The 14,977-nt window shown below is 44.4% G+C and overlaps 1 protein-coding gene across 2 annotated transcripts in view; it reads right to left on the reverse strand.

The window, feature by feature from the left end:
• The window catches only part of LOC101168819 (kin of IRRE-like protein 1), a 39,943-nt gene that overhangs the window by 13,922 nt on the left and 11,044 nt on the right, over positions 1 to 14,977 (reverse strand). For both annotated transcript variants that reach the window (XM_004080056.4, XM_011487770.3), the window contains exon 2: positions 5,190 to 5,339. In XM_004080056.4, the coding sequence (XP_004080104.1) occupies positions 5,190 to 5,339 (150 nt within the window). The remainder of the gene's footprint in view (positions 1 to 5,189; positions 5,340 to 14,977) is intronic.

Below are 14,977 nucleotides of genomic sequence, written 5' to 3' on the forward strand. Positions count from 1 at the left end.
ATCGAAATACATGGGGAATCCTTGGTGCAGAAGCTCGCTGGTTCAATACCCGGCTCTGGCATTTTTCACAAACATATCTCTTTTGTTATAGTGCTGTTTTCACTTTATTTATGGTCATCTTTGATAATTTCTTTCTTTATTATTTTTTTTGTGCCAACTATAACCCTTTAAGTTTCATTTTCATTCAGCAATAGAGCATTCAACCCTGCATTTTCTTCTGAAAATGCAGCTCCTACTAGTTTTTTCAGCCTTTCAATTGAAACTTTCAAATAACAAGTAAGCGTAGATCACATGCCCGAAGTTGCCCCTCTGCCCATGTGGTCTAAGACACCATGCAGCTTGTTACAGCTCCTGCTGATTAGAAAACAGCGGATCTGTGTCAGGAACAGGGTAAAACCTACATCCGCCTGAAGGACCGCCGGCACATGCGGCCACATGATGCGACTGATGCGCGCCCAAATAAACTCTCCGGCACAAACACATTTGCACGCACAAAAACAAACTCCGCTCATCCCTTCCCTCATCCAGCGCCCAGCGGTCTCCCTAGAATTCACTCCGTCAGGGGGCGCCCATGCAGCAGGGGGTGGAAAGATGGATGCATTCTGACGGCGGCATTTATACGGGACTCAGAATGTGCAGAATGCATGTTTGCTGCCTGAATTCCATGGGAAGCTCTCCACTGCATGTGCAGCCGCTGCTGCCCGCCTAAACCTCCACGTCCTGCTGTCTGAATGCATCTGTGCATGCGTGTGCCTCTCGTTTGAGTGCACTTGCATGTAAAAATGTCCAGGGACAAGACCGTGCACGAGTGTGGGGTGTGCACGTACAGAGGGGACTGTGTTCATTCAAATGTTTTTAAAAAGCTGAGGCTGGAAGAAATGGGTCATTATGGTACTAATATGATTAAAGCAAAGTTAAGAGAGAAGGAGAAAACCACACTAACACTAAAAGAGAAAGGGCAGACAAGGACAGGCAAGAGGAGAGGAAGAAGGGACATGAAGGTGGACAAGGTGGACGAGTTAAAAGAAGACTATGACAGAAGACTCAGAGCGCCAAAGGTAGACGAAGAACCGGAGCAGGAGGGACGGATAGAAACACGGAGTATTAGATAAGGAAGTCACTAAGGACTACTATGAAAGATACAGAAGAAAAGGCATGAAGACCTTTCAGAGTAGGACACAATCCTGCTAAATAACCATAACAAGTACTAACCAAACAGTGTCACCAATCGAGCGCCCCCCAACCCAGGGGGGGGCAAACTTTTTGACCCCACAAAGGGTTACTAATAGGCCTGCACAATAAATCGCAAAATGATCGCAATATCAAGCTGTGCAATATGCGTATTGCAAAAGATGACGAAACTTGAAATAAATGGTTAACTTAAATGTGCCAAAACAGTCTTCTGGCAGCTTGAAGTATTTAACAAATCAAATAAATCCATTTATGCATTTGACCAATCGGATAGACGCCTCCATGTCATTTCACCACCAATTACACCACTGGGTTGATGTCCTTCAGGTGAAAACGCAAACCTAGAGTAATGCGTTCATGTGCTGTTGCAATGATTGGAAAAATGCCTGTCCGACTTGAACGACACACATAAACATCGGCAAATATATTTGCTGACATATATTTGTTATTTTCCCACTAACAGCCGGTTGTTTCCCCTGAACAACCGCCAAAGGGCCGTCCACAACCAACATGGAGGAGAATCTGATCCTTCTACTCCTGAACTTTATGATATTTTTCTTATCATAAGTCGAGAAATCATTTTTCTTATTTTAATTATTTTCTGTCCTCTGACTAATGTGGGACAGCAAGTCAGAGATGGGAAGTACCGCTGAAAGCGCCGTCATTAAGAAGTACTATGCCGTCATTAAGAAGTACTATGCCGTCATTAAGAAGGTAAACTTCAACGTACAAAATAAAAAAAAAGACGGAATGATCTCATGAATCCAGACGTGGAGACGTGTTTACTGATGCTTTTGTAGCACGCTTCAAATCAATAAACCTGCTCTCTCAACATCATGTGTGTCTTCCATGCATTGTTAATGAGACGTACAGTCAATGCTTCCATACCGATCAGGCTAAAAAGTTGACGGTAGCTTCTTCTCCCACCAGTGTCTACTTCAAGGAGGGGCAACTCCAGGCCTTGAGGGCCGCATTTCCACATGTTTTCCAACGTACTGCTGCATGAGTCCTGCATGTTTTCCAACGGCCCCTGCTTTGGCATGGTCTAATTGGTCATCAGCCATCATTGGTCATCACTGGGCTTGGATATGTGGAAATCATGCAGACACACCGGCCCCTGAGGTCCTGGAGTTGCCATCCCTGGTCTAGTTTATGAATACATTCCTGGACGAGCATTAAGCATCAGACTTGATGCGTCTTAGGAGGCACCAGACTTGGCGGATTTGCTCAGAAAAATTATATTCTGGTTTTCTTTTCTTCTTCTGCATTTTTTTGATCCAACAATGTAAACTCCCTGGGTAATTGGTTAAAAATGACGCCTACAAGCTTGAGCAGTTACTTCAGATGCTCGGCGACAGGACGCTCGACTCAAAACAAGTTCTGTCCAACAAAATCCAACCAGAGAAGCCCCGAGGACTAAAGAGGGCAACAGTGCGGTCAGCACAGTTGGGGCCCTCCGCGGTGAAGTCTGAGCACGAGCTGATGGTAACACGGCCTTCAATAAGTATTAGCCGCCTGATGTTAGCCGCTGGTTTTCTGTCAGATGAGATGAAAGGATGCTCCTCAACAGAACTGAAGGGTGTCAGTTTGCACATCGTGCCTGCGGGGCTGACACGCTCCCATCAGACAAGTGCACTGAATGTGGGCAAATTTAGCACCGACTTCAACGTCTGCATGTTCGGAATGAGGAGGCATGTGCTGTCTCTGTGCGAGGAACGTGACAGCCGTTTATCTGACCTCACGCTGTGTTTACTCTCTTCAGCTGCAACTGCAATGTTAAGCTGCAGGGACAGCCTTCTACCTGGAGAGGATGGAGAGATTCTGCTAAACTGCAGGGCAGCTGTTGGGCACTTTAACGTTTGTCGTAGTCTTTTTGAACTCTGCACAGGGGCAAAGATGCGTTGGGATGTGTACGCAGCTCTTCTCGCAGCAGGAGCAGCAGCGCCGCTTCTGCAGCACTGTGGCCACACAGGCATGAACCTCCATTATCAACATGTGAAGCCAATGCAGAAGAGCCTAAGGCCAAAACACTCTGGTCTCAAAGGGCACGCATCAAAACAGCCGGCCCAATTACTTTGCATTATTGAGGCAGAAAACAGTGGTCCTTGTGGCTCTGCTGCCCTCATCAACCTTCCACCCCATCCGACAGCAGCTACGTCCACGGTACTGTGCCTAATAACAGGAGAATTCCTCAAACAGGTGAAGAAAAGCAAAGAGGGGGGCAAAAATCTGTCATTTGGGTGAAGCCAAAGCTTAAAAGCACCAACCATCAATTAGTAAGTATAATTTGTAACACTGCTTGTTATCATCTTTTCATCTCCAGATGCATAGAGGAGCTTTAGAGACAGGTTATCTGGAAAACATAAGACAATGGGCCTGCAGTTTAATATCTGTGTTCTACTAGAGGTTCAAATTAATAAGTTGAGTTTGGTCTGTATTATTCATCATGATAGATACCCTTCAAATCTAAGAGACATGCGGAAAAAATCCAATTGTTTGATTTTTAAATAATTTCTTGGTATAATGGAGCTAAAATAAATATTTATCTTCTGCAAACAAACACGAATCCTGCTCCTCACAGACATGTTAGTTCATCTTTAGGAAGCCCTTGTATCCTCCACTGGTTACCTGTATTAATGTCACCTATTTGAACTGGTTACCTGTTAAAAAGACACCTGTCCACACCCTCAAACAGTCTGACTGTGACCTCAACCACGAACAAGACCAAAGAGCTGTCTAAGGACACCAGGAACGAGATTGTAGGCCTGTTCAAGACTGGGATGGACTCAATCAACAATTAAATAAACAAGTAGCCTGATGAGAGGAGTGTTGGAGCAATTAATAGAAAAACGGAAGAAACACAAGATGATTGATAATACTGGTCTTCTTCATTGATCCCAAACACATCGCACGGACAACCAAGAAGTGGCTACATCAAAAGCCTTTTAAGGTTTTGGAGTCTCTGAACTTCAGTCCAACAGAGAATCAGTGGAGGGAGTTGGACGTCTGTGCTTTCCAACAACAGCCCCTAAACATCACAGCTCTAGAGAATATCTGCATGGAGGAATGGACCAAAATAGCAGTTACAGTGTGCTCCAACCTGCTGAAGACCTACAGGGAACCTTTGACCTCTGTCATTGACAACCAGGGTTATTTCCATAGTACTGTCTTGAAAAGGAGTCACGTCATCTAGAGTTCAAATCTTCCTCAGGCGGATGAAGACACAAATCCAGATGCCATAACTCAACTTCAAGACGTCACCTGGATAAAGGAGAACCTTCACAAAGACTAAAAATATTGAGGTTAACTTTGGTTGTTGACCAAATACTTGTTTTCTAAACTCTTATAAAAAATACATTGGTTAAAACTCAAACAATCTAACATTTTTTATCTGTGGATTCTCGTTAAATTTCATTGTTTTCGGTGTAGATTAACAAAAAAAAGTCTGAAAATCCTGAAAAGAACCAGGAGATAACTTTATGATAACATGGTTTTTAGTTAGCAGCTGCTGACCTGACACTGAACTAAGATCATTTATTTATCTTGATTAATTATACAAAAGCATGACTTACATTAAGGCCGCTCCATCTCCGTTCAGTAAAGTTAGGCAGTCCTATAGACTAAATCGTCTGTGGTTTAAAGGTAAAGTCAGCTGGGAGTTTACATTTAAGTCTGCTGATTTTGTGGCTGCAGATGCTGACAAATGCATTTAAAGTATATAGGGCAGATTCTTCGGTGCGTGGGAGATTTTTCTGCTTTCATGAAGCTAACCATCATGACGTTTGACGTCAGGATGGTGGCAGAAAACGGTCCCACTCTGACCCTGTGCTCTGCAAAAACAGGAGACACTGAAATCCTGTTTCAGCCTCATTCTGCCGTGGAGTAAACAACCTCAGACATGAACGCCAGAAATAGGAGGGGGGGAAAAAGGAATCTGAAAACATGAAAACCATCTCAGTCACATGCTCAGAGGCTGAGGACGGCCTCTGAAGTCTTACCCCGGAGGTCCTCGCCGATCCCCAGAGCCAAGCCATCCTTGGTCCACTGAACAATGCCGGAGTAGTTGAAAACAACGCAGGACAGGATCACCCTCTGGCCCCGAACCACCGACTGGTCTGCCGGCTCCTGGGAGAACCTCGCCGTCCTCACTGAGGGGATTGGGAGGAAGGATGCGTCAGAAAAGGTTCTCGGCGTGTTCACATCACAGCGTCAAAGCCCTCCAGCCAATGATTGCATTTGTTTATTTTCTGTGGTTAATTGTTTAAAACCCGCATTGCCCCAGCAGCGATGGACGGCTATAATTACCACCTCAGTGGCTGGCGGCCGTTAACCGAGCGGCGCAGAAAGAACAGGAGAGAAAATCGCCACAATAAAGGAGAGACGAGTTTCAAGCTGACTCAGCAGAGGCCGGATCAAACGCAGAGCGCCGGCCGCAGGGTTTGCCCGTGGCCTGCTCCGCATCGGCCTCAGAACTCCTCCCTCTCGTCTTTCTCCTTCTTCATTCCTGACTGTGAGTCATCTCGGAGGCCTCCATTCCCCAACCGGAGCTACAGGGGCTGTCATTGTCTGCTAGACTCTCTCGCTCCGGTCTATGAGCCACCCCAGGCCCGTGCGAGCCCACCGACCACCCGACACCAAGGGGGGCAAAACGTGAAGAAGAGATGACGAGTTGTAAGTAGCCGTCCCCGGAAGGGACGACGCGCGTAGAAGAGATACAAGGCGATCACTGGAGAGGAGGTGCTTGAAACGTTCATCCTCCTGGTGATTCAGGGAAACTTAGGCCTCTGGATGTCCTCTACCCAAAATGCCTTGCTTCTCCCTCTGCCTTTGCAGGCTATATGTATGCATCCCCACTCGCCTCCTTCACTTGCTGCCTGTGAATGTCCTTTGGCCCGTACCTCCCCCCTCCCCCTCCCACAGCCTCCTCCTCTCTATATTCATATATAATGCCGTCCGTGTATGTCCTTTTTACCCATCATGCTTTCTATTTCTGTGCTCCTCCTGCTCGCTGGTTGGAAGGGGGTTAGAGGCGGACTGTCACAACTCATTTATCACATTAAATATCACCCCTCCAGCATCCCCCCCTCCCTCCCCCATTCCCTGATCCACCCATCTCTTACCCCCGTTTGCTGTTTCTTCACCTCTCACCATTTACATTTCTCACTTGTCGTCTCTACTTTTTTATCGCCATTTTTAGCCGTCTGTTTCCCCCCACACTCTGCCCCCCCCCCCCGCCCCAGTCTCTCCAAAGGTTCCCATCTATATCTTTTTTTAAAACCTGCCATATGCCTCCGCGGCCCCGTCCCTCATTCTCCCCGACGTGCACTTTCTCTGCCGCCACGTCACATTTTTCAGGATTTATAAAGGTGCAACATGGCCGCTATGAGAGAGGAAAGCAGTCAAGCAAAAACATTTCCACAGCAATCACAACCCTCCGACAACGTGGCGCATTAATATTCCACAGATAAAGGAGAATGCATGGGGGGGGGGGGGCACGTCGCTATCGAATCAGTTCATGGAACAAGAAAAAAACACACCAAAGCCTTCATTTGTGTCCTGAGGAACACCTAAATTAACCGAATAAACAAATGAATTCAAGTCAACAAAGTCTAGAGTATTGTAAAAACGATGATGACCTGTAAAAAACTCAAAAGACTACCAAATGTGCATTCAGTCTTTCTAAAAATGATTTGACATTAATGAAAAAATTGTTAATAATGCAGTGTTTTACAGATATCAGACACATAGAGTCCCCAAAATCCTTTTACAGGGAGTTATCGTCTGTCGTTGTCAATCAGAAATGCACCGTTTTTCTTCTTCCACATGTGACTGCTTTTCTTTTTGTGTTTCTGTTTTGCGTTCACAGAAATTAAGGCAGCATTGAGTTTCCATGCGTCGTACTCCCACTGTGTTCAGATGAGGTTTTTTGGGGTTTTTTTTCAGATTGACACCGTTTCTGTGGAGAAGTTGGAACCTGAGCGACGCTTCTCCTTTAGCCTTTAACTTTAAAGACCCACTCTGCTGGAAAATTGCTTTTTTTAACATGTTCTCCTGGCATTTTTCTGATGATGGAGCACGTATTTAAAGAAAATTAAGCTAAAACGAGAATTTCTGAGGGTTTCTTTATTCAAATTGAGGTGACTCAGGTGCAGATGAAAAAAATGCAGTTTGAAAGAACCTGTAGCTCTGGCGTAGAGCAGGGGCGTTTCCGGCCCGACAGATGGCTCAATCCGGCAAAGTCAGAGAGTAAAAATTATAGGGATGTTTACAAAAAAGTACGTTTCTAGTCCATTCCTGTGGCGAGTTATGATTTTTTAAAGAAATAATCGAAAATGCGCAGTTCTGCCACTAGGGGGAGCAAAGGAAAGCAAAACAGGTGAAACAGCATAACTCTGCACGTGCCACAAGGGAAACCCAACAGCTCTGTGTCTGGGTACGATGTAGTTTGGTTCCTCGTGAGCCTCACCATTGTTGCCACCATTGCTATAAGAATAATCAGTAGTGACGCCCTAATGACCAAGACGTTGTCAAAAAGTAAAAAAGGTTGAAGTAAAGTGCTGAGCTTCATGGAGCAAACATCAAAACCATTTTCAGATGGTGAACTTATGGGAAAATGCTGAAGGCTGGAGAAGTCCTGTTCCCCAAAAAGCAGTTGATCTTTGCCAACATGACTCTGTCAAGTGTTACAATTACAAATCCAACATATATAGCTGTCTATAGCTGTGTAGCTTTCCACAGAATCCGGTGTCAGACCGTGGAACAAGTGAACAAAACAATGAAGCTCAGAGAAGCCAGTCTGTCTGCCATCACTACATCTCCCATGATGCATTGGGTTAAAGTGAAAGGGTCTCTGCACTACAATCAGTCTTCCCTGTTAAACGTCTTGAAACCACAACGAACACATCAAACCGTTTTAAAATCTCTTTGATGAAATCAGAGGTCAGAAGTTTAGTTCTCCTTCAAGGTTTGTGTTTCTTAACAGCCAAACATCCCAGAGTTTGGTCCAAGTCATCTTTCTAACTGAAACATTTTCTAATGACGTCTGGATTATTTATTATGCTAAATTTAAGAAGAAGTAATAACAAGATTGAAGAAACAGGATTAAGGTGAAGTGGCCAACAGACACAATTAAACTAAATTGAAACAATTTAATCATCTAAAAAGAAATATAACATTTTTTGTTAAAGTGTTCAAAGACTTCATCTTTGATTAAGATAAAAGAAAAACTAATAAAACTTCAACATGTTCACTTTTTGTGTAGTTGCAGAAAACATAAATATAATGTTAGTTTTTTTTGTGTAAAATTTATCAAACATATTGTGATCATATAATTGTTCAAAAGTTACAGTTGCCTTTGCACCAACATTGAAAAAAATATAATAAAAATAAATAAATCACTATTTAGAAAGAATATATCTGGTTTTGTGAGGTTACATGAAATTACATGTTGATAAACTGGAGGAAAAAACAACTACCAGGGTAAAATGTCAAATAATTGAGTTGAAAAAGATTTCTGAAAACTAACTTAACTTTTATAACTAGGGGTGTGTATTGGCAAGAGTCTGGCGATACGATACGTATTCCGATATTATACCGAAACACATTTTCTTTTTTTTTTTTAAACATGACTTTGAAAAAACTCTACCTTAATTTTAATATGTCTTCCACTGTAATAAAATGGTCAAATTCAGTTTATTTAATGATCATAATGTCAAGCACTGCAACTGTATAACATATATAAGTTGCATTTACCAAAGCAAATTTATAGTGCTTTTATTTTGGTAAGTTAAAATGTAGAAAGGAAACAGTCAGTGTAAGAAAAAACAAAGAATGAATGTTCTTTAACCAATAAGTTTCTATTGGGCAAATAAAATTCTGTTTACTCTCAACATTGCTTAATGTAGCTTCTCCAGTACTTCTAAACGGTTCAGGAGCCTGAATGGTGCTTCAAAAATAAAGGGGGGGGGGGGGGGGGGGCTTCAAAAATAAAGGGGGGGGGGGGGCTGATTCTTTCCAGAAACAATAAAGTGTGATGATGAGGCAGCATGACAGAATGAAGGAAAGTTGCTTTAATGATAATGTGACAAAGGTGCTTTGTTTGCTATCAGTCTTCTCTGCCTGACTGCTGCACCTTTGCAGGCACGCTTCTCACACAACTGGTAACGCTCCTCGCCACGATGTCGGCCTTTTTTCAGAGCGTTGTACACATCCCTCTGATCCATAAGGTCACTAAACTTTAGAATCTATTGCTGGGAGGTTCGGCAGAACTCCTTTGCCGATAGCATGTTAGCCAATGCTAAACGCATTAGCCTATTAGCCGCTTCACTCGTATTTATCTGAGCCGCTAAAAAGCACAGCAATCATCGTTTTCATATCTTACTGGCAGCAACATGGCTCAGAGTTTCTGTTTGGTATCCATCCCAAGTAAAAACGAAGTATTTCATGTCTCATAACAACAGAACCAGCTGCCTCTGGCTGCAGTCTTCCTGTTGTCTTGTGTGGTGTGTTGCTGCTCAAAGAGGCTCCTTGTGCTCTGCTGCTAACTAGCGGTCGGAGGGTGAAGTGGAAAGACGAGTCAGACACTGAAGGACGCTCAGAAATAATTAAATAAATAAAAAATAAAAAAAATTAAATAAATATCGTCCCGGCAGCATTTTGAATCAATACCAGTATTGCCAAATGAACTATCGCGATATTTTGCCGAATCGATTTTTTCTTACACCCCTATTTATTACATCTTTTAGAAAAAAAAACATTGTAAAGGAACTACACATCATTACAGACTATGAGTTTCTCCTTTTTTCAATTTTCGGATGCTGGTGTACCACAGGATTTTTGTCTAGGATAAAGTGTGCCTTGGCACAATAAAGGTTGAAAAACACAGTTCTAGAAAACAACACAGGTGTTTTAATTTTGTCTAAAATACGCCATTATCCTAATTAAAAAACCAGATTGGGACTTGAACCTGTTAACATGCACTTTGATGACATCACATTCTGGATTACATCACTCCAGTAGTTAATTCTGCTTGACTGAAGCTCTGTGACTCTGTGTGTACTGCATATATCCTATAAGGGCCTATATAATGCTAAATCAACTTTTTAAGTGTTTTATACCGTCATTCCTCACTATAAACAACCCCAAAGCAGTATTTGGATCCATTCACACCTTACTAAAAACCCGCTCTCTGAGCACCAGCCCCTCCCATTTATCATTCATTGTCGTGACATCATGAGCCAACAGAAACGTTCTTTCTTTTATTAACAAATTACAAAAAGGATTTGTCTACGTTATTGGTGTTGTCTTGTAAAACACAAAAACAGTGAGCCAAAAATTGAGGTTTGGACTGAATTTTGGGGAAACTGAAGAAGCTAAAACAAACTAAAGACCACCTGAGGCGAGACCTTTACTCCTCAGAAATGTCGACTATTATATGGGGGGGGGAGGCATCACTTGACATTACTGTAGATCTGTCTGTGTTCGTAAATAATGGTTTATCCCTGCACCCAAAAGAAGAATGTATAGCTCCCTTCCATCCCGCTTTGGCTAAATGTTCTTCTCATCAAAGGCTGAATCACAAGCACAGAGTGGAAAATGAAAAAAAAAAGACACATTTAACGTACAACTTTTACTGATTTAAAGCATTTTGCAACCTTGACAGCAGCCCGAGGGCAAGCAAATCCTCTCCTCCAACACCTGAGAGGTGCTAACTAGAGGAATTCCCCCAACTGCCTCCGTAAACCGTAACAACATAATCCAAGCTGAAGGCTTCTGATCGCAGGCTAAACAATCTGCGAAGAAAACAGCCGTGCAAAGGCTAAAGACTGATAACACTGACTCATCCCAACATGTGCTCATCGCCTCCCAATTTCCATATTAACACTTGTCAACATGTAGGTGCCTGAGTGTCTTAAGACGGCGATCCACACATTGCAGAGCGGCCAGAGTGCGGCAGAGAGGATAGGGTGCACGCCAGGGCGCTTGCATTCTTTTATTATGTGGGTTATGCTGCAGTGACATATTTAGAGTGTGTCCTGATTTCCTCCGGTCCTTCATATACCGCCGGGAGGCTCTCAGCACCCTGTCCACACAAAGACTATGGTCACTGAGGGCTTTGGCCACGACCACACTAAGCATTTAGCGTCGACAACCACGGTAACACACAAACACACAACCACGCTGGCCCCCAAGCGTGTAATCAACACACAGAGGTGGTTTCCTGAACACAACTGCGGCGCGAAGCAGCAGGCCGAGCGGAGCATGTTCCTTTCCGTTGAGGAAGGGTCTCAGTTCGGTCCAGGATTAGCCACGACCCTCATTAAAGTTTGGGAAGGGATTAGGATTATTCTGGGACTGTGGCGAGCGGCGCTGGCAGACACTGAGGCATCAGCGGCCGCGTGTCGAGGCAGACACAAAGCCGGGAGGCGTGCGCACACGCCGCCTCGGAGAGTGACTCACCCAAAGCCCAGGCGCACGCCACCGTGGTGGGAACAGCCACGGCGACTCAGCCCCCCCCCCTGGCACCACTCGCACCATGTGATAGCGTTTTAATAACATGGTAATGAACCGTCAATTTGTTCCTGAAAGGGTTTATGCATGCAGCTATTTTTAGCACGTGCTGCAGAGATGCCCTCCATTTCTTTTTTGTTACACTCTACTGTGGGTGGTGGGAGGGGGGGGGGGGGCACCTTTATAGTGCAGGCTCGCCTCTCCTGGCTGTTTGGGGCCAAAAAGGGACATTCCCTTCCCGACGCCGTGCATGTTTCAAGACAAAACTATGGAAATACGCTCATCCATCCCATTCCTGTGCCTCAGGCCCCCTTCCTGTACTCTCCTGTACCCCGAAGCCTCAGTCTCCCTCGCTCCCGTTCAACCAATCCCCTCGCCACGGCTGGATCACAGCCTTACGTCACCATAGCAACAGCTGACGTATAAGGTAATTACCAACCCCCCCAAAAAAAGTTTGTTCAACTAAGGGGTGTCTGCGAGCGCACCCGTGGATTTGCATCTGTGTCTGATGAAACCCTCCCTCCTGCTTGGTACATCCATTTTCCGGAGGAAAGAATGAAAAAATAAAAGAGCTTTTCTCAGTCAGTGACCTCATCCTCCCTCCTATGAATCAATTAATAGTCCAGCAGCCAACGCCACCGTCTCATTATTTCTCTCTCAGCCTCTTTTCACTGTACTCAATCTGCTCCAAATTGATTCCCTTATCTGCCTAATTCCACATCGGCGCTGCGTGTGGCCAACGTGTCGGCGCTATGGAGGGCGGCTCGCGATGAGATGCAGCCACACGGAGAACAAAGCCAGATCCAGCGGCGCTCACAAGTGCGACGGAGGATTACGTCATTGTTTAGGGACAAAGTTGCAGCCATGGCAGCGGCTGACTCCTGTGTCTGCGTTTTTTTCCTGTTTAGTGTGTGCCGCCGTGGCGGCCGACGGATTCGTGCAGGCGTCTGCTCGGGTCGGGATGACGTTCATAAAGTGGGTTTCAGGTTTGTTTCACTTGAAACGGTGTTTGAATGGACAGAGATGTCTTCAATTCATGCAGACCTGATGTACTCTGGCATGCCGAGCATTAGCTGCGTTTCCATTCACTAGGAAATTGCACAAATTGGATTTGAGATACAGTAATAAATTCTCCGAATGGTAGATAAAATTTGCATTTGTCAAAAAAAGAAGAGTTTTTGTGCTTGGAGGAAGTGGTTTTTGAGCTGTATCTAAATGGACATACTTCAACTGCAAGGAAACACATTTTTCAAACTAGAAGGAGCCGCATTCCCAGAAGAAACTGCAGCGTTGAATGAAAATGAAACTTAAAGGGTAAGACTTGGGACACAAAAAAGAAAAATCAAAATTGGCCATAAATAAAGCGAAAACACCACAATAACAAGTTTGTGAAAAATATCTACACTAACTGACGACCCTGTGCACCACAACACACATAACACGCCACTAAGCCACCAACCAGATATAGTGTAGAGGACAAATAATGGATATAATCCATCTTGAAAAGTTCACGGATTTGAAGGACCGAAAGTCATAGCTGGAAAAAGATGAAAGAGCTGAACATTTCAATAGTTTAATGGTTACAATAGATGAAAAACTGAAGAAGGAGTTAAGCGGCAAAAAATGGTGAAAGATGCTAGAATAAAGGAAGAGAAACAGGAAAACAAATGGGTCATCTGTAGCTCCTCCCACGTGTAAGGAGCTCGCCGCTTTATGGTCTGTAGAAGACGCCAACGTCTCTTTTGATGGATGATGATGAGCGCTAGCGCCGTGGCGGAAATTTGAATGTTTCTGCTGTCAATCACATCCGTCGCCGTGTTTTTTTGTTGTTTTTTTTAAACATGTCCTGTCCAACAGTGGAGCAAACAGATGACAGCTGAAAGCCTCTTGTGTTGGACATATTTTACTGGTACAACAAGGTTTATGAATCTTTTGACACACTAGGTGTTTATTTACATAAACCCCTTTTGTAATTTAGGCTAAACTTTATTCATATAACTTATAATTGTAACAATTTCATTCAGTCACGTAAACTTGTTTTTGAAGGACGTATCGTGTGTTTGTTGTATGATTTGATGGAAACAGTGTAATTGTGAAATTGTGTTAATTCAACATTTCAACAATTTCGACAAAGTTTTGTGCATATGTATGATGGCGACACAGCTACTATCATCCACTACCTCTCCATCACATTTCCAAAGCTCAGCTCCAAACCTGTAGATTACCCAGTAGCTATTACTTTAACCCTCAAATACCTCAAATAACAGCTGGATTACAACACTCATTAGATAACTAACCACCAGGATGAACAAAAGCAGCAGATTCTCTTTTATTTTTTGCCCCTTCGCCCTTTGGAAAAACTCCACCTGTGACTTTTTTCACCGCAACAACATGGCCGCCCGGCCCGGCCCGATGCCCATAACAAGCCGTCTCCATGGTTACAGCGCTATAGGAATGAGCAGGAGGCACAGACCAAGCGGCTGAGGCGGTGAAAAGGGGCGACCCACTGAGGTTGCTGACACCGTTGTCAGTCAAACACAAAGGTGTCTCTTGGAGGTGGGGAGGGAGAGGGGGGGCAGAGAAAAGACTCCAATACCCCTCTCTTTGTTTGCCACATTGTCAGCCCGCTCAATCCTGCTTCTGTCATGTTACCTTGCCATCCTCCCCCTAGCTTGCAAAGAGCGACCCCTTTCATTCTTCCTCTCTTATGGCTTTGCCCCCCCTCTCAGTCTCTATTCACCGGCTTTTGTCCGGCTGGCATCATACTTAGAACTACCCTTCCTCTCCCGCCCACCTTTGACCTTACCTACCTTCAAGAGCTCTCTTCCCCTCTCTTTATCCCTCTCTTTATTCTCTGTCTTTTTAAAAACATGGCATGGCATGGCGGAAAAACGGCATGTTTGCAGAGGCTGAGAGGGGAAATGTGTTCCTGTAGCGAGTCTGTCCGTTCTGATAGCATCACGAGTGCCTCTGTGGAGGTGTGCGCACCTATTTTCCATGAATGTTCATGGAGAGCTCCACTCTCTGAGGCTCCCCTCATAATAGCATCTGAAGAGTTTTATTTGTAGTCAACCTCTGTTACATTCGGTTGCCATAGCTACAGCCAGTGAGGATCACTGATACAGTGATAGACATCGTTGGCTTGGCAACCCCAGGATTGGCGTTGGGTAATGTTATCAATCGTGAGCGGCGCATGTGACACATGTGACGGCCACAAATATGCTCAATCTCTGGAAAGCCAGCCGTTTGATGGTAATCCACAAACCTTTGTGTCCCC

The sequence above is a fragment of the Oryzias latipes genome, chromosome 18 (genome assembly GCF_002234675.1).
Source record: "Oryzias latipes chromosome 18, ASM223467v1".
In the NCBI taxonomy this organism is placed as follows: Eukaryota; Metazoa; Chordata; class Actinopteri; order Beloniformes; family Adrianichthyidae; genus Oryzias; species Oryzias latipes.